General features: G+C 39.3%; 1 protein-coding gene across 1 annotated transcript; it reads right to left on the reverse strand.

Annotated features, from left to right (window-relative positions):
• Positions 1-1700: 1700 nt before the first annotated feature.
• On the reverse strand, positions 1701-16925 carry LOC122669392 (histone H3-lysine(4) N-trimethyltransferase ATX1-like). The gene is made up of 9 exons (XM_043866150.1): positions 16327-16925; positions 16123-16174; positions 15881-15955; positions 15436-15655; positions 10833-10959; positions 10544-10651; positions 2425-2624; positions 2104-2193; positions 1701-1949 (listed from the first exon to the last, which is right to left on the reverse strand). The coding sequence occupies exons 1-9, from the start codon at positions 16923-16925 to the stop codon at positions 1798-1800; spliced, it is 1623 nt and encodes a 540-aa protein (XP_043722085.1). The 3' UTR covers positions 1701-1797.
• Between the last annotated feature and the right edge of the window lie 2416 nt (positions 16926-19341).

Below are 19341 nucleotides of genomic sequence, written 5' to 3' on the forward strand. Positions count from 1 at the left end.
ATAACTAAGGTCCCACATGCCAGCTATGTTGATGATGTGATATGGATGATGTGGCAAGGTTTAAAGTATCGGTATCGGGTATTGTATCGAAAGGGTGATTTCAAGAGATGTATCGTATCGGAGAGACGCAAGATACGCTAAATACATATGGAAATGGTCAAGAAACATATGGTAGTGCTTAGGATGTATGCAAAATACAGTTTTGAAGCATAAAACACAATAAATGAGTAATATGTAAAATATATAATGTATGAAAAGGAAAACAAAGTACGACGAGACAAGTGCAGTTAATTGATTAGATATAAAGGATGCAGTTTCTTACATGTACTAATACCAAAATTTTTTGGGTATTGTATCAGTACCTTAAAAAATAAGATTCGTATCGGTTAGTATCGGTAGATACGGAAGGATACTTTAAACCTTGGATGAGGCATGTGAAGCTGAGAAGAGTCTTTCCCAGGTCTGGGCCTCCCTCCCCCCCAACCCCTCATTATCTGACAAGGTCTCTTGGCTTCCCTCCCCAAATGGCCTCTTTAGCTCCCGATCTGCTTGGGACTTTGTTAGACTTCATAACCCCACCGCCCCTTGTCATAACCTTGTATGGTTTTAGGTCATATACCCCATCATAGCTTCACTATCTGGAGAGCCCTCAACCATTGCCTCCCGATCAATCCTTTCTCCTCTACCGCCAGCTGCCTGTTTCCCCCTCCTGTATCCTTTGTTGGAATGGTCTTGAGGGCATCAACCACCTATTCTTATCTTGCCTCTTTGCCTCTTCTATTTGGAAATAAATAAATAAATAAAACTTTGGAAACCTGTTGGCCCCATAGTAGAAGACCCTTACCCTCCTCTAAGGAGTGGCTTTGGATGGATATGTACTTCTCTCGCAGCACTATTTGTGATATTGCAGGTAAGCTTGTGTTTGGTGTTGTAATCTCTCACATCTGGATGGAGCGGAATCTTCGTAGATGGACCACCAACTCTCGTTCTCTTGATATGATTTGGAAAGCTATCTTCTTTGATGTTAACTCCAGGCTTCACATGCTACCTCATGGTTCTCTTGTTGATTCCCAAGGAACAGGCGTATTGTGGTCTCCTGGGGTTTACCTGTCTCGCTTTTTCAGCCTCCTGGCCCTTCTTCCTAGGGCCCGAGTTTTGTATAGTTCCCTCCCCCCCTTCTCTTCGCCTGTGTATTCCTCCCTCCCCATTTTTCCCTTCCCCGTTTTGGGGTTTCAATAATGAATTATTTATTCACCCAAAAAAAAAAGTTTTGGTGGGCCCATAGAGAGGGTTCTCTCTCTCTCTCAGTGCATCTGTGTATTTAGGGTTTAATGGAGAGCGTTAATTATTTTATATCTGCTTGGATTTAGCTTTAATGAAGAGCTTTAATTATTATGTATCTGCTAGCTTGTTTACTAGTTCAATTCTGCAGAAAGCTTACATCACCTAATTTTAGGGAATCTGGAAGTTCTCAGCTTGCAAATGTGACATTGAAGGATTCGCAGGGAGCATACAGCATTTCAGGACCCATACAGGTTTCTGTTTCTTTTTAGTTACACAAACATTTTTATTTCAGTGGTTACCATACAGCATTTCAGGACCCAGAAACACTCAAAAAACACAGAAACACAAAAAACTGTGCGGGACCCAGAATCAGTTTTTTTAAACAGAAATGTTGCCATACAGAGCCTAAGAAACCACAAAACTACCCTTCAGAAAAATTGGTAAGTTAAGCAACAAAACCACAGTTCCTTAAAAATCATGAAAGAAACGCAATAATATGTCAGAGCCTCAGCATCAAGTGCCAAACTCTGAAAGAAAGAAAAAGGAAACACATATGAAACAACTAACCTGTTCTCCAGTATCTGCTGTAACTCTAAACAGAGGTTGAAACTTTGTTTCAGGGTCTCTTAGCACTTCCATCTTGTAGAAGGTACTTACAAGTGGATCTGATTTTAGGAGAAAAAACAATGTGATACAATTCAAACCTCCTCACATAATTAAAAAAATGAAGATGAAACCAAGAATGAAATAACACATGGGAAATGCTAGCCAGTAAATACAAATGGAAACTTAAACAAAGGTCTTAGAAAAATGCTTCACCTGACATGGAAGTAAACTTCCTCTCAGCTATATAGCCTTCAGGCCAGATGTACTGCTCATTTTGAAAATCAGAGTCCCTGACAATCTTTCCTGCAAGATAATTATGTGCAGACAAAAACACAATGAGCTAGCTCATTTTGAAAATCAGAGTCTCTCTCAATTACTTTCAAGAAGCATAACACAGTTAACTACTTATTCATCAACAATGGCATGATAGTCAGTGTACAGCACTTGAGACAGAAAGTTTGCAGCAGAATGGTCTACTGCACAAATTAAAATCTTAATCAATAGATAGTGGACAACTGAAATATTGAGAATCACCTAAACTTATTACACGGAGATCTCCAAATTCAAGTGGGTCACTTTGTATGCCTTCCAGTGTTCCATGTGACCCTTCATCTATTACATCAACATTAGAATCTCTATTTCCCTCCTCAGGACTGGCATTTCGACAATCATCAGTGTTGATGTTATTTTGCAGCCTCAACATTCCTTTTGGGAGCTTTTCTTCACTTAGGTACCTGGTAAAAAAAAATAGTTTTACGATGCTGCATCACATCCGTTAATAAGAAGGCCTAGCGTTCACTTGTACATTACCATGAGCTCTCACTTTTCAATAGTCAATTATTCATTAAAAGAAATTAGACAAGAAGCTTTGGAAATCCAAATTTTAACAGATAGAAGAAAACGCAAGAAAAACAAAGTAATTCTCGAAATCTGGTGTACTAAGAAAACACCTCCAACTATAAAGAAGCACCTAACAGTGCTGCTATAAGAGGTGTTATTCATTCACAAATTGCAAGTTAGAAGTGTTTTATGTACCTAGATTTTATGTATATAACTTACATTAGAAACTAGTACCATTTTTCCACACAGAGCATATGAGTAATTTCTTCTCTCCGGTTTTTTTTTTTTTTTTTTTTTGTGGGGTTTGTGGGGAGGGGGAGACAGTTGGAACTTAAAGGTAGGTCGAATCTGGTAAGAGAAGAGGTTTACAGCAAGAAGAAGAGGGAGAGAAGAGGAAAGAAGAGAAGAAGAGAAGAGAATGGGAGAATCGATTATGTGTGTTGAGTGATTCTCAACACACATATTAGCTTCATTAATTAACTCTTCCAAATTACACAAGCCTCCCTAGGGAGGTAAAGGGAAATAAGACAAGAAAGTAAAAATACAACTTAGTCATGTCATATAACTAGACAATGACAGAACTACCACTATACAAGATATTCTAACAACTCTAACACTCTCCCTCAAGCAGGAGAATAAATGTCATACATTCCCAGCTTGCACAATAGAGTACTAAATAGACTAGGAGGGAGACCCTTGGTGAAGATATCTGCTACTTGATCACCTGTCTTCACAAAGGGAGTACAAATGCACCCAGAATCCAGCTTCTCTTTGATGAAGTGACGATCAACCTCAATATGCTTGGTTCGATCATGTTGAACCGGATTATGGGCAATGCTTATGGCAGCTTTGTTGTCACAATAAAGTCTCATTGGCCCTTCAGTTTCAAAGCTCAAGTCTTGAAGAAGCCTTTTCAGCCATATAAGCTCACATACTCCATGGGCCATGGCCCTAAACTCGGCCTCAGCACTGGATCGAGCAACAACTGGTTGTTTCTTGCTCCTCCAGGTAACTAGATTACCACCCACAATGGTACAGTACCCAGAAGTAGATCTCCTATCAGAGACTGAACCAACCCAATCAGCATCTGTGTAGCCTTCAATCTGCAAATGGTCATGCCTAGCAAATACAAGACCTTTTCCTGGACAGGATTTCAAGTATCTAATGATGCGATACACTGCATCCAGATGTCCACTCCTGGGAGCATGCATGAACTAACTCACCACTCCAACTGCATAAGAGATGTCTGGTCGAGTCAAGGAGAGATAGATTAGTTTCCCAACTAAGCTTTGGTACTTGCTTGCATCTATAAGAGAAGAACCACATTTATCACCAAGTTTATGATTCGGATCAATGGGGGAAGTGGCTTGTTTGCACCCCATCATCCCTGTCTCTTTCAGAAGATCCAAGACAAATTTCCTTTGGCAAATGTTGATCCCTTTCCTTGATCTAGATACCTCAATACCCAAGAAGTATTTCAAGAGTCCAAGGTCTTTGATCTCAAACTGTTTAGCCAGATAAGACTTCAATCTATTTATCTCAACAACATCATTCCCAGTCACCACAATGTCATCAACATAGACAATGAGAGCTGTAACTGTACCATTACCTCTCCTGATAAACAAGGTGTGGTCAGCTTGACTCTGATAATACCCATTCTTCAGAATGGCTTGTCGAAATCTCTCAAACCAGGCCTTAGGAGACTGCTTTAGGCCATAGAGAGCTTTCTTCAATAAACACACTTTCCCTTCAGTTGAGGGACACTTAAAACCAGGTGGAGGCTGCATGTACACTACTTCTGCTAAATCTCTATGAAGAAATGCATTCTTCACATCTAATTGGTACATTGGCCAATCTTTATTGGCTGCTACTGAAAGAAGAACCCTGATGGAGTTATGCTTGGCTACAGGGGCAAAAGTCTCCTGGTAGTCAATGCCATACACCTGACTGTACCCTTTTGCAACCAGCCGAGCTTTGTACCTTGCTACTGTACCATCGGATCTATACTTGATTGTATAAACCCATCTGCATCCCACTGGAGTTCTCCCCCTGGGAAGATCAACAAGTGTCCAAGTATTGTTCTTCTCTAGAGCCACCATTTCCTCAATCATTGCTTGCATCCATTTTGGATTGGATAAGGCCTCTGTGACATTTTTGGGAATGGAAGAAGACTCAAGAGCAGTGGAAAAAGCAATACCTGTAGGAGAAATGGAGTCATAGGAAACAAACTTGGCTATGGGGTTGGTACATGCTCTCTTCCCCTTTCTCATAGCAATGGGAAGATCTAATTCAGAAGGAGAGGAATTACCTGAGTGAGGAGGATGAGACTGAGGATGTGGATCCAAAGAGGGATTTTGGCAGGGTTACTTATACCATAGTTGCTTCCCTTTTCCATTCAATAAGGATTCACCTCTTGTGAATACACCACCTTCTTTGAATCTTATACCCTTGTATTCTGTTTCCCTGCTAGCATCACCACCACTACTAGCATCAATATCAACAACAACATCATCAACAACATCCACTTCTTTGTACTTTCCAATATCAAATAGGAATGGGGAAGTGGAGGTAGGCAAGGGAGATAGGAAGGGAATGACATTAGCATTCTGTTCACTGCTAGTACTCTCCCCCTGAACAAAATGGTGAGGGGAAGAAGAAAAAAAAGGAATAGACTCAAAGAAGGTGACATCTTTGGAGAGAAGTCGCCTTCGGGAAGGAGGATGGTAGCACTTATACCCTTTGGTGGAGTCAGAGTAGCCCAAGAAGATGCACTTGAGAGCTTTGGGATCAAGCTTGGTACGGGCTGATTTGTTGACATGTACATAACAAACACAACCAAAGACTCGTAGAGACAAGGGAAAAACTGAGGATTGAGGAGAAAGAAGAGCCAGGGGGATTTGGAGCCAAGGAGTGGAGTTGGCATCCGGTTAATAAGAAAGGCAGTGGTAAGAAGTGCATCAGACCAGAAGGTCTTAGGCACATGCATACCAAAGAGAAGACCCCTGGTGATTTCCAACAAATGGCGGTTTTTGCGCTCAGCCACCCCATTTTGCTGTGGGGTGTCAACACAAGCCAGTTGATGGATGATGCCATTATCAAAAAAGAACTGTTGGAGCCCCCCATAAATGTACTCACCCCCCTTATCAGATCTAACAATTTTGATGTGAGTACCAAACTGAGTGCTAATAAATTGATAAAAATCCTTAAAAGCATCACAAACATCACTCTTTTGTTTCAACAAAACAGTCCAAGTACACCGAGAATAGTCATCCACAAATGAAACAAAATAACGAAATCCAGATAAAGAAGTAGTAGGAGAAGGCCCCCAAACATCAGTATGAACAAGGGAAAAAGGTGCAGTAGATCTATTACCACGATAAGGATAAGATGTGCGACAATGTTTAGCGAAAATACAAGATTCACACTGAAAAACATAAGATGCAGGGAAAGAAGTAAACAAGTGGGGTAACTGTCTCCTCATAACAACAAAAGAGGGATGACCCAAACGTTGATGCCAAAGCATAACAGACTCCAAAGTACTATAGTCATTCCGACCACAAACATAAGTCCGCAGAGATTGAAGGTAACGTGGCTCAAGAAGATAGAGTCCTCCTTTCCGGCCCACGCCAATAACCCTCTTTGTCTCCAAATCCTGAAAGACACAATAACAAGGAAAGAAAGTAACACAATAATGTAAGGATTTGGTTAGGCGACTCATTGATAATAGGTTAGTAGCAAAGTCGGGAACATGAAGGACAGACTCAAGGGAAATAGAAGGAGTAACTCGCACATTACCCTTACCAGAGACAGAAGAAAGAGAACCATCAGCAACCCTTACCTTGTCCCGGCCAGAGCAAATGGAGTAGGAATCATAGTACTGTGACATACCAGTCATGTAATCAGAGGCTCCAGAGTCAATAATCCAGGTGGGTGCAGTAGGAGGAGCAAACGAGACCTGCAGAGCTGAGGCATAAGTAGTAGACCCTCCAGAGGTAGAACCAGTAGCTGACCCTCCAAGGTGAGACATCAACCGACGGAGGGCTGCAATATCATCTTGTGAGAGGGAATTACGAGCCGGTTGGGGTCTAGGTGGCTCAGACTCAGATGTCACAGAGTGAGCCCTAACTCCCCCTCGTTTGCCTCCACGGGCACTAGATGAACCACCACGCATACCAGGGGGCTGTCCATGAAGATCCCAACACCGGTCCTTGGTGTGTCCAAGCTTGCCATAATGATCGCATTTGTATCTCTCACGGTGATCGCCACGAGGTGGCCCTTGGCCTTTCCCCCTACTTTTCCAATCCCTGTGGGAACTAGAAACAAGAGCAGACCTCTCTGTTGATGGTGCAATATCCATAGTGGTCCTCCTGGTTTCCTCACTTTGCAAATAGCTGCACACGCCATCCAGAGATGGAAAGGGAGATCTCCCTAAGATTTGCAGGCGAAGAGGCTCATATTCAGGGTTAAGACCACCAAGCAAAATAAGGATCCTTTCCTTTTCTTGGCTCCTGTAGACCTTTGCCTAATCATCAGAATTGGACAACTGGAGATTGTTATAATGATCATATTCCTCCCACAAGCTAATAACAGAGTTATAGTACTCAGATATATTCCTATCACCCTGTTTCATATGAATGATCTTTTGGAGGATTTGATACACTTTCGTTGAATCTCCAACTCTATCAAAAACTCTAGATACAATGTCCCAAATATCTTTCACAGTCTCCTTACTCATAAACCTCTGACCTATCTCGGGTTTCATGGAGAATATCAGCCAAGTCATAACAATGGAGTTCTTAGTCTCCCACTTGAGATAGCCTGTATCGGTTGTAGCAGGAGCTGTGATAGACCCAGTAATGTACCCCAACTTTCCCCTACTGCGTAGAGACAACTTCACAGAACGGGACCAATCCAAATAGTTGGTATTGTCCAACTTCACAACCGAGATCTAGGTGTTGGGGTTATCAAAGGAAGCCATGGTTGGGAAACCACTACTTGGGCTGCCGGCTGTAATTGGTCCACTGACCTCAAAATCTTGTCCAGACACAATGGACTTAATGGGCAAACACTTCAACAATCAATATAAGTTGTTTGCGCAAGTGGGGAGTATACTCAACCCAAACAGGGAGGCAAACCAATACACAAATGGTACTCAATCAACCAAACCACTAGGCTGAGACCAAGCCTAAAATACAGCAAGCATATAGAGAGCAAAAAATTGCATAACTCAAACCAAATACTTCTAGCAGCCAAGAACCTTTAGTCCATAACACCCAATAAGTGTATCAAGATGCAATGCATTCCATTCTCAATCACATTCAGTCATCCAATACAGCAAGCTTCAAAGAAGGCAAAAAAACAGAGCAGCCGATACCTGTATAGCAGCAAGGAAAAATCAGTAGCAGTCCTCTTATCCTCCACCTTCAAGAGCAGGCCCTTAGGGCTTCAAGAAGGCACTCCCATATGACGTAAATGGGACAAGTTCCAAGGCCAGCCAAACTGCCAAAGGCAGAATCAAATCTGAGACAGTCCAAGGCTGGCGGAAAAAACAGGGTTTGCTTCCAAGATTTCAAAACATCTGGAAGCTAAGTAGCATTCCTTTCAAAAAACAAGAGATTAGGGGTCTGAAACAACACCCCTAGGCGATGCAAATCCAATAGGTCTCATGCCAAGAGATGGAGAAGAGAAGGAGAACCAAGAAAAATCTTCACAGGCTGGCAGTAACTTGGCAGTCATCTTCCATAGCTTCAAATCACCCTCAGCAGCTCCTAAACTCTCTCCATATGGACTTAACTTGGAGAATACCACTCCCAAGACTGTAAGAAGTATAGTATCTCACATATACAGCCTCTAATGGAACCCCCTTTACATTTATAGGGTTTCAAAGAGAGGAGAAGATAACCACTGAGCTCAGCCGACTCTCAAACCAGAGATGTTGGCTCTGATACCAAGTTGGAACTTAAAGGTAGGTCGAATCTGGTAAGAGAAGAGGTTTACAGCAAGAAGAAGAGGGAGAGAAGAGGAAAGAAAAAGAAGAAGAGAAGAGAATGGGAGAATCGATTATGTGTGTTGAGTGATTCTTAACACACATATTAGCTTCATTAATTAACTCTTCCAAATTACACAAGCCTCCCTAGGGAGGTAAAGGGAAATAAGACAAGAAAGTAAAAATACAACTTAGTCATGTCTTATAACTAGACAATGACAGAACTACCCCTATACAAGATATTCTAACAACTCTAACAGAGACATGAACAAACCAAACCTATTTCCCATTCAAAGTGAATTTGCTCTATCCATTGCTTAACAGTATAAAATCACAATCAAAGAGGTATAAGAAGAATCATAATACAGTACAAGGCTAAAGCATGGAATTCACTACAACATCTCAAGAATGATTGAATGAAACATATTCCATTACTTTTATGTTTACTGAGCAAATGATAATAAAATGATCTCATAAACTCAAGACCCAGTCTCAAATCAACTCAACGAAGCCTTATACCAACTACTTGGGATCACTACATGAATCCTGCTTGTAGAATGTTTAGTACCCTTTTTTTTTTTTTATATAGGTTGTTTATGGTACAAAATTTCATCCCAAGTTTCCAAAAATGAGAATGGCAGAAATAATAATCCAATCAAATACTTGGAAGTTGGAACATTAACAAGAAATTTTAGCTCTTGAATCCTGCAATTGTTGTACTACTCATAATTTAGACAGAATTCAACAATCACAGAAACCACTGTTTCTGTTAAAATTTAAACTCAAAAACAAAGGACAATCAGAAAGCAAGAATACTGTAGCACAAGGCATACATACAGTAATCGGAGTAAAAAAAATTAAATTTATAGCCTTGACATTTTGAATCTTAACAACAAGACATTGCCATTCTAGGCATGAGGGATCTTTACAGCCTTGATTTTTGATAGGGATAATGATAACATAGATGATCTCAGATGGAATATTTGATGTTTTTGCTTGGAGGTCTTGGGGTCCTTTCAAACATAGAGGGAGACGCTAAGGCGTCCCTCTCTAATGCTTCCGAAATGAAATACAGAAGTAAGCAAAGAAGAAGAATTATCACAAATGAATTCTTCTCATAGCTGAAGCTATGTAACTCAATATGAATGCTGTACGGAATTTTGCTCCATATCTTGCTAAAATCTGGGATGCGATACTTGTAAGGTCCACTTTCCATCTGGAACATTTATCATTTTGAGAGGCTAAATCAATTATACCTCCAAAGCCTCCTGGAAGGACCCAAAGGAAGATTGATGAAAAACTACCGTCAATAAGAGTGCAATTTGATATCTGAGCCAAGCCAGAAATTTTTTGAGGGGAGAGGGATCTACAAATGATCAAAAGGAGAAGTTGATTTTAGTTCCAATTGGGGCAAAAAAATACTAGATTAAGCAGATACCAAAATTTCCCTCCAAAGTCTCAAACGATAAGTGTTGGGTAACCAAGAGGTGGAAAGAGATCTAATAGATGCCATTTGAAAGATGGACCAGAATTTAGAAGGAAATCCTCAGAGACTCACAAATATTGTCAACTGCTGACAGAGCATAGGGTTCAGATGGTACCATCACTCCTATTGATGCAAAAGTGATCTCTGATCATTCTAAAAAAATGTAATGAAGACGCTCCAAACATAGAGAAATCTTTTCACTCTATAGCATTGAAATATTTGGGCTATGCTGTATGGTTAAAACAGAAAATTAAGGACTTTTTTCACAAATGCAACAACCTACAGTTAAACACAATGCCATAAGCTACTGAAATAAAATAGATTCTCGTAGACAGCCTTACAATTTTGCCTCTTCTAAGCTTCGACGGAAGCGTGTCTGCTTGCACTTCAGATGGAAAGAAGAAGAAAGAAGGCCTCTAATAAATGGGATGACCTGCTTCCTACTAATCCTGGCAATCACTAATAGTAAGGTCGATTTAGAACAATTTTAGTAAAAGCAAATCATTTTCTTGTGAAGGACTTCAGCAATGTTAGTGTATAGGAAACAGAATTTTTACACCACAAAGATGTAAAATTGCAAGCTCAGAGTCGAGTTATACAATCTCTTCAGACATCAAAGTACTTACAAACCTGGCAAAATCGTGAGTTCCAAAAAACTGAACTGTAATTGATCTCTCCACTGAAGTTGGCTTTAAACCTTCACGAGCACTAATATGTGCTTCTTCATTCAAAACTATTGCTGGCCACATAGAATGACCTGCACAAAAATGGCAAGCATTGATGTGCTTCTATGAATAAAAATAATGGTGGACATGTGCTTTGTGTAAGTAACAAATAGTAGCAGAAAGTAGGGGGTCTTTTTTTGTGATAAATAACAAATTTTAATGATGGTGTTGTTATTGTATTCTAGGCTGGTAGTTTCTTTTATTTTATTTTCTGTTCTTTTTTTTAAAATTTGTTTTTTTTTTTTTTATGGGGGTGGAATTGGTGTTATTTGAGTATTTTCTCACCATTGTTCCAATTTGATTTTGTTACTTTGAAAATTGTCAGATACTTAGTAATGAATCGAGCTAAATCAATACTTCTAGGTACTACTTTATTCTCACACATGGAACACTCTTAGGACAGACTGAGAGAGTTGGCTTAAGTGGCAACTCAATTCAACTGAGTAAAACTCATCCCAAATATTTGGAGTTGGCTAAGCCAGAAAAAATATATCAAGGAAAACTGAAATGTTCCACGTATCCACTAGTTTTTGCTTGAACAAGGTTCACAGCTTAAGGCAAGAAAAAGACAACAAACCTTACTGAACAAAATGAAGACATGTAAGAAAACCTTCGAAGTCAATTGCACAAATACCTACTTCAAGACTCTCAAAATCATGAATTGGAGGGTATATGGGAAATTAAATATATGAATGGGCTGTTTGATTATCCAAGATCAAATAGAGTTTATAGACACCTGCAAGTTAACTGATTTCAATTAGCTAACCCTGAATCTGAAAAGAATAGGATAACAGTATATACTCAATGTACACTCTCTCACTGCCACAGGCCCGCAGCCCAATTATGCCTCATATATGAAAGCACTCATGGGAAGAAACAGGCACTGAATGATGCTGAAGTATGTGCATGTAAAGAGACAAAAATACATCACACACCACAAACCATAGAAGATACTAGTTGTCCACCAAATATAATAGCAGCTATGTATTACCTCAAGCCCCAGAGTGTTAAGGAATTAATCAGTTATCACCATCAGATTCACCCTAGACACAAAACACATTTAGATTGGAAAAAATGAACCTCACAATACAGTGATACACTAATCCCCGGAGTCGAGCATAGATCAACCACTTCTCTCTTCTCAAATCTGGTATTGGTGACCTACCAAGTACCAATCTCTTCCAACACTAGTATGTTCACAACAATATAAAAATCCCTTCACTCTTTTAAATTAGTTCTTCATTGTTCAAGAATTCAGTTTAAGAACTCTAATTAGAAAACAATAATAAAGCAATTTTTATTACAAGTAGTTTATGACAGGTCCAGCCATCCTCGCCTTGCTGTTATCATGTGTTTGTAATCCTTAATTCCAAAATCATTCACAATCCCAAACATAACATGAACGGATAACTATTTCCCATGGTTCTTGAGGCTGCTGATCGAAGACAGCTGAAAAGCGGCGAATTATCCACTGCATATAGATTATCATATCGAGGATAGTTCTTGACCGCAATCAGAAGAGCTCAACTGAGGGAGGTCGAGATCCTCCAATTGATACTCTAGACAAAAGAGCCATGTAGGACGTGTTACAACCACTTATCTCAAAGCTCGAGCTGTTAAGGGCAACAACAATGAATATCAACAGACCCCCACACGTGTAGGTCTGTACACACACAGCCTGCATGTGACAGGCATTTAAGAGGAAACATTATCACGTGGCACCGAGGAAAGAAAATATCATAGAACCCCGTTGCACTTCCCAGGGCTCGAACATTCACCTCCCTGCTCTGATACCATGTTACAACCAACAACAACAATAGCCTTATCCCAACTAAATGGAGTCAGTTACATGGATCCTAGCCCTCCAATCTGCTCTATTCGAGATCATACTTGATACAAGACCTAAGCTATGCATTTCTATCCTCACCACTTCTCCTAGGGTTATTTTAGGCCTGCCCCTAGTGATGCAGGTTTATCACCAAACTGGGCTTCTTTCCTTAGAAATAAGTCTAGGATTGGGTTATAGACCTATTGGACCTTTGATCCCATGAGTTTTCTATGTAATAGGCCACTTTAAAGTAGGGATACATAGGTTGCATATGAGATTAGCTCTATACTTAGATTAGTTTCATGTTTTAGTGTTTTAAATTGAACCAGTCCAAAACTAGATGGAACCAGCAGTTCAATTTAAGTGACTTGAGTCACCTTTCTTTTATTTTATGTAATTTTCTTGGTGCACACTACATTCTCGCGAATTTAGAAAGGGAGATGGACTAGTAGAGTCGGCTACAAATATTCACACTCCTAGGCTGAATAGGTGTAAGGCCCTTAGGCCCCTATTTAAGTAATGAAAACCAAGGAGCTCTTCACTCTCCACTCTTGAAAAGTAATTCTGCTTTGCAAGCTGCTTCAACTTGTCTTCTTCGAAGATTGTCTTGTGTTTGATCAAGGCTGGTCAGTTTGGTGTTTGATCCAATCGACACCTTGCGGAGTTGCGGTGTGAAGCCCGGGTGGTTCTCTTCAAGTTCTACTTTCTAGTTTCAGTCAAAGATTCAATTTTTATTCAAGTTCCTTCATCAACAAGCTGCTGCCGATTACATTCTGCCATTACAAGTCTGAAACATTCCCCATCCCCTAATTCTATTTCTAATCCTCTACAGCCCCAAACCCTAGTTTTCTATTTTTAATTTCCCATAACCTAAGATCTCCACAGATCTAACCAGCCTGCCAAAAACTGTCATATTTGGATCGTTTACTCCCCTGCCATATTGGGAAACTCAATCCAAAGATTAGCCCCATCCCCCTACTCAAACCCTAGAAAACCCCACTTCTATTAAAACCCCATAAATCCTAATTTCTGCCCAGCAAAAACCAACCGTCAGAACAGTCTACAAATCTGACCAAGTATCCCTCATATCCTCCTAAGAAAACCATTCAAGTTTGGTTAACACCTGTCCAGCAAACCCTAGATTGGTTAACACCTGTCCAGCAAACCCTAGAAATCCATATTTTCCTCTTTTCCAAAACCCAAAACCCTAACCCTAACTTGCTGCCTATTCAAGTTTACACGCTTTCATTCATTAAAACATCTCAGGACCTTCACCGATAGACTCCCCTACACCTGCCTAGCATAACCAACACCTCAAACCCTAACCCTAATTTTGACCTAAAACCATCAGTTCATATCAAATCCTGGTTTACTAGCTCCTAGTTGGTCTCCTACCAATCTAGGACTACATTACCTACCTCTTTTAGTACATTCAATCTAAATCAAGTCACTCCTTCGAACTAGAGCATCTCAAGACCTCCGTAGAACATGGCCATGCCACCTCAAAAAACTTGCTCGCAACTTATCTTGAATCGGAGCTACTCCTAAATCAACTATAATATGGTCATTCCTTATTTTATTATTCCTAGTTTTTCCACACATCCATCTCAACATCCTCATCTCCGCTACATTTAGCTTATCTATATGATGCTTCTTAACTGCCCAACATTCCACACCGTACATCATAACCGGACGTATGACTGTCCTATAATATTTTCCTTTAAGCTTTAAAGGAATCCATCGATCACACCACTTCGGATGCACCTCTCCACTTCATCCATTCTACTTTAATTTTCTGTAAAACATCATCCTCTATATGACCTTTAATTATGATTGGTCTTAGATACCTAAAATAATTACTTTGTGGAAACTCCCTTTTATCAATTTTTACCCCCTCATGTTCCATCCTGGAGTTAATAGAGTTACACACCATACTCCGTCTGCGTTCTACCTATCTTAATACCTTTTGACTCCAAGGTTGATACCATATTACAACCGCTTATCCTAAAATTTCAAGTTGGGAAGTAAGAGCAACACCAATGTTTATCAAGAGGGAGACAATGTAAGGATGACTCATTTTTCCATTTTATCCTCTCTGTTTTTGTTTTTTTTTTTTTTTTGGGAGGGGGGGGGGGGGGGATAAGTTTTGTTCTGTATTTGTTACCTTTCTCTTACATACATTGATCTGCATAAAATATTGTATTACTAATTGCGAAAAAGGATACCATTCTATCTAAATTTAGTAGAAATTAGATGTATTATAAGAACAAGGAAAGATCCTATAAGGTATTCTCATCCCTCACAATCAAATGAACTCATTTGTCAGAAAGAAAATAAAATGAGCCCATACAATTTCGAGGACACTGCATTTTCAAACTAACAGTAGGCAGCAACAACTATGTGATAGAAAGAACAGCAGCAGAGAGGAATTCTCATATGCAGTTATGACAAACAACTTTTACCCATCCTAAAATGAAAATGGGAAACAACAACTGTGTGTGATAGGAACCACAGAGCACAGAGGAAATCTTATATGCGGTTTTAACTTTTAAGAGATACTTTATTCAGGAATCTATGACAATCAACTTTTAACTGCCCTGAAATGAAAATTGGGAGCATAATGTACACTTCAAATATAAGTAATTTATCCAACAAAAAAAACACCAAACAGCTGACAAACCTATAAGTTTTGCCCATATGACATCTCCAGGTTCAAGCTCTTGACAGTCATCAAAACTAGCAGCCAGCACAGCCAGCTCACCATAATCCAGGCCTTCAATATCCACATTCTTAATGCTACATCTCAATTTCAATTGCTGCATTTCCTCCTGAGAGAGATAAAATCTAACCTTCTCTTCAGAGAGAATCAACCTTTCGGCATCACCATCTGCATATTCAACCTGCACTTTTGTTCAGCACGCATCACAAACTGGCTTGCATAGATGTATGCAAAGACACATTTTTCACAATATACACAACAGCATAGTTTGACAACATAACCTAGCAATTCTGTGGTTGCTACAAGATTCAGACAACCAAATTGAAATTTTTTGCACATTAGTGTCAAAATATGCGAAACAACTGATATGAAGAATAAATTTAGATGATGATGGTGAGAACCGTACTTGATGCAGGTTGGTCTCTGAATTATACCCAACAATACAACCAGAATACCATGCATCATCCAATGGCCAGTAGACCTGCATTCAACCAGCTCATAAGTTAGAAGTTAGGTTCATATATTATCAAATCCAATTAAAAACAACATTAGACTCTTAACAGTTGTATTCTGTCTACATGGTTGCACTAAAAGCATGGAGCTGAAAATAAACAACGCACAGCACCCAAGGCCAAGACAACCACTTGCCTTGCATTGTAAGCCAACGAATGTATTTGGTTTAAAATCTTTTATACTCAACCTGCAACCAGAACATGTAAGTATTACTTCCACAATATCGGTATTTGTTAATGGTTAAGAGTCACCTGTGGAGTGGAAGACTCCATTTTCATGTGAAGAAGAAATTCAAGCTCACAGCATTTACCTTAAATAATATAAAGAGAATAAACTTACTCAATCCATTTCTTTTTGCTACACGAACCAGAAGAGACCTTCTGCCTATCAGTTTTTTGTCCACCCATTGACAATTTCAGTCTGCTTGTACCATCTGGATCGCTCTTATCACAAGACCCAGGCCCATCAAGACCGTGAAAAAGAGTCGACTCTACTCCCAATTTGATCAGCTCGTACTTGTCCGCTTTCTTATTCTTCTTAACTATTCTCTTGGTCTCAACTGAACCCAACCCAACCTTCAATTCATCAGCTCGATTCTTACCCGAATTATCATCCCCATTAGGGCTCTTCGATTCTGATTCAACCCGCTTCTCCATGCAATGCCGATGCCTCTTAGCCCTCCTGGTGTAGACATTTACGATAAGGGACGACTGCGACTGTGACCCTTTTTCGTCCGAATCATTTGGAGGGTCACCGTTAGGTTCGTCGATGAGCTCTCGAGCTCGAGCTTTCACTTTCTCAGACATGACGTTTGAGGATCCACTAGCGCCGTCACAAGGAGAAGTAGCACAGTAGACGTGATGTAGGGGTAAGTACCTTATAGGACTTCCGTATTCGGTTTCTTCTGCTTCATGCATGAACTTCGGCGACGTCGCCATGGATGAGGAGAAACTTGTGAATCTATAATTTGTTTTGTACTGATTTTAGATTAAATTTTTCTTGTTCCTCTCTTAGGGTTTCGAAGAAAAGGGCTTTTGGAGGTACGTTCCACAACCCCCCCCCCCCACCTTCCCAAAATTAGCCGTTTCCCGCCTTTTCTGGGTTCTTTATCTCTTCTTTATTATTCTGAGAGTACATTTATTAGATTCTTTAACCCCTCTTCTAAAAGTGAGGGAATGCAAAAACGGGAAAGAAGGGGTTTCAAAAGGTGCCCTTAAAACAAGGAGAGGTTTCACACATTACTCACCTCAACAGGGATCCAAAGCTATCATGCATGTCTTTTGTACAGATGGTGTCTGGATGTGCTTCTGTTTCTGTTTTCCTTTTCAATGCCAGAACATACTATTGAGGTTGGCTGGTATGGTTGGGCTTCTACCTCACTGAACGGAAGGAATTAGTGGATGTTTTTGCATTATTTTTTTTATTTTTTTTTTAATGTTGGATGTGATGCATTTTTTTACTAAAATTGTGGTGGGGTTATGGCTACTTTTCTTTTATTTTATATTTCTTTATTTATATTTATTTTTCCTGATTGAGAGAGTTTTCCATTTTAAGGATATAGAGGTTCCTTTGCATGAACTGTTTCATTGAAAATGTAGGTCTGAACTCCCATAACTGACATTGACATTTGAGAGGCAATGCATACTTGATTTGAAAACTATGGTGAGTACAGAAAAAAAAATCGAAAGATGATTATGGATCCAATTAAGTAAATTACATAAAAGCGGAAGTAGATGATCTATGAGCTGATCCGCGTGAAGCAAATTACATTAAAGCGGAACTATCTTTAAACATTTGTTGTCGTTCTCTAATGACTAAGAGCCTTTATCCGAAGTCAGTTGAGTTGAGCTGGTTAGTCCGTGACATAGATTTCCTTTTACATTACCTTTTCTCTTCTTGAAATTGTTTTCTGTTCAATTTGCATTTCAGCTTGTCTGAACAATTAATTAATCTTCAACTAAAGATATCAGTTTTTTTTAGGGAAAGTGAACATGTAATGCTTGATGGTGTTTCAACTTTCAAATGATAGTGAAACTCAATTATTCAAAGACTTTGGCATATTGGGTTAGATTTTTTGTTTTTGTGAGATGAAAAATCTGGGATAGATAGTAATTTAATTGTCTATAACAAGCCAGCTTGCAGCTTATGGCATTGGATATTGTTGATTTTTGTTAGTCTCTATTGAATCTTGTCATAAACATCATCTCATCTGGTGGATTTCTTCTCGCTACAAGGCGGTGGCTGGGGTTGGTTCTCAAAGAGTCAGCCAATGGTTAGTCTACATTGAGAGAATCTATATGGTATGTGAAGGTTCCTATTGCAAATGTTATCTTGTGAACTATTAATTATTGATCGACATGTGAAAATAAAAGGAACTTTGCCTAAAAGAATATCTATGTTTGTTGGATTGCTAAGTTCTAGGAAACGATATATAATACATGGTAAAGCTGTATCAGTAAATGAAGTAAATCATGCATTGGAGCCATCGATCTTCAACAAGATAATTCAAATCTTATGGTATTCATCTGGACATGCAATGAACATACTTAGCTTTCCAGATCATATTGCTTAGACCTTACAAGATGACTAATGTACTGCTCATTTGATTAATTGAAAAACATATCTAGTTTTCTGTTTTTGAATGCACTTTGGGTGGGGGGGAGCGATTAATAATCAAAAGCCAAGCATCAAACCATAGTTTCCAAGGCTTCCAGACGCCGTCTTGGGTCCAAGGTTGTTTAATGCAAGAAAGGAGACCGCCTTGGAGGCCTAGGTGTCACCTTGGACGCCTAAGCGTGCTCTTGTGACAGCACGCCTTATATTATACCATTTTTTGACACTTCACGAGTTTATGTGGATTTATATTATACCCTATGCTTTGTTTTTCATATGTTGATTTTCTTATATTAGGTCATTACTAGCATAACTATATCATATTACATTGATATGGCTTCAATATTGCATATAAATATAATTGTATAAAGGGAGTGTCTGAATGACAACTCTATAGGTGTCTTTAGAATTTGACACCTTCATTCAATTGCCCCTTGTCTAATTTCCAAAAGTATTTAATGTAATATTTTTTTTTTCAATGAGGGTAAATCTGTCATTTCACATAAGAACTGAATTAAATGTTGCATTAAATGACTTTCAGCTTTTTGAAAAACTTCTTTTTTACCCGTGCATTAAATGCTACATTAAATAACTTTTGGGAAAAACAAGGGGGCAAAAAAGTAAGGTTGCAAAATTATATGGGTGTCAATAAGAAAATTCCTTATATAAAATTACCATTACTATATTATATATACTGGATGCCTAGGACACCTAGGAGAGCGCTTATCGCCTAGGCATCTA

The sequence above is a fragment of the Telopea speciosissima genome, chromosome 7 (genome assembly GCF_018873765.1).
Source record: "Telopea speciosissima isolate NSW1024214 ecotype Mountain lineage chromosome 7, Tspe_v1, whole genome shotgun sequence".
NCBI lineage: Eukaryota > Viridiplantae > Streptophyta > Magnoliopsida > Proteales > Proteaceae > Telopea > Telopea speciosissima.

Excerpts from the sequence above, each read along its gene's own strand:
- LOC122669392 (XM_043866150.1), bottom strand. The coding sequence starts at position 16,925 with ATGGCGACGTCGCCGAAGTTCATGCATGAAGCAGAAGAAACCGAATAC. Across the intron at positions 15,956-16,122 it reads TCGTTGGCTTACAATGCAAG|GTCTACTGGCCATTGGATGA; the intron begins GCAAGTGGTTGT and ends GGTTGAATGCAG. Across the intron at positions 15,656-15,880 it reads CAGAGACCAACCTGCATCAA|GTTGAATATGCAGATGGTGA; the intron begins GTACGGTTCTCA and ends ACAAAAGTGCAG.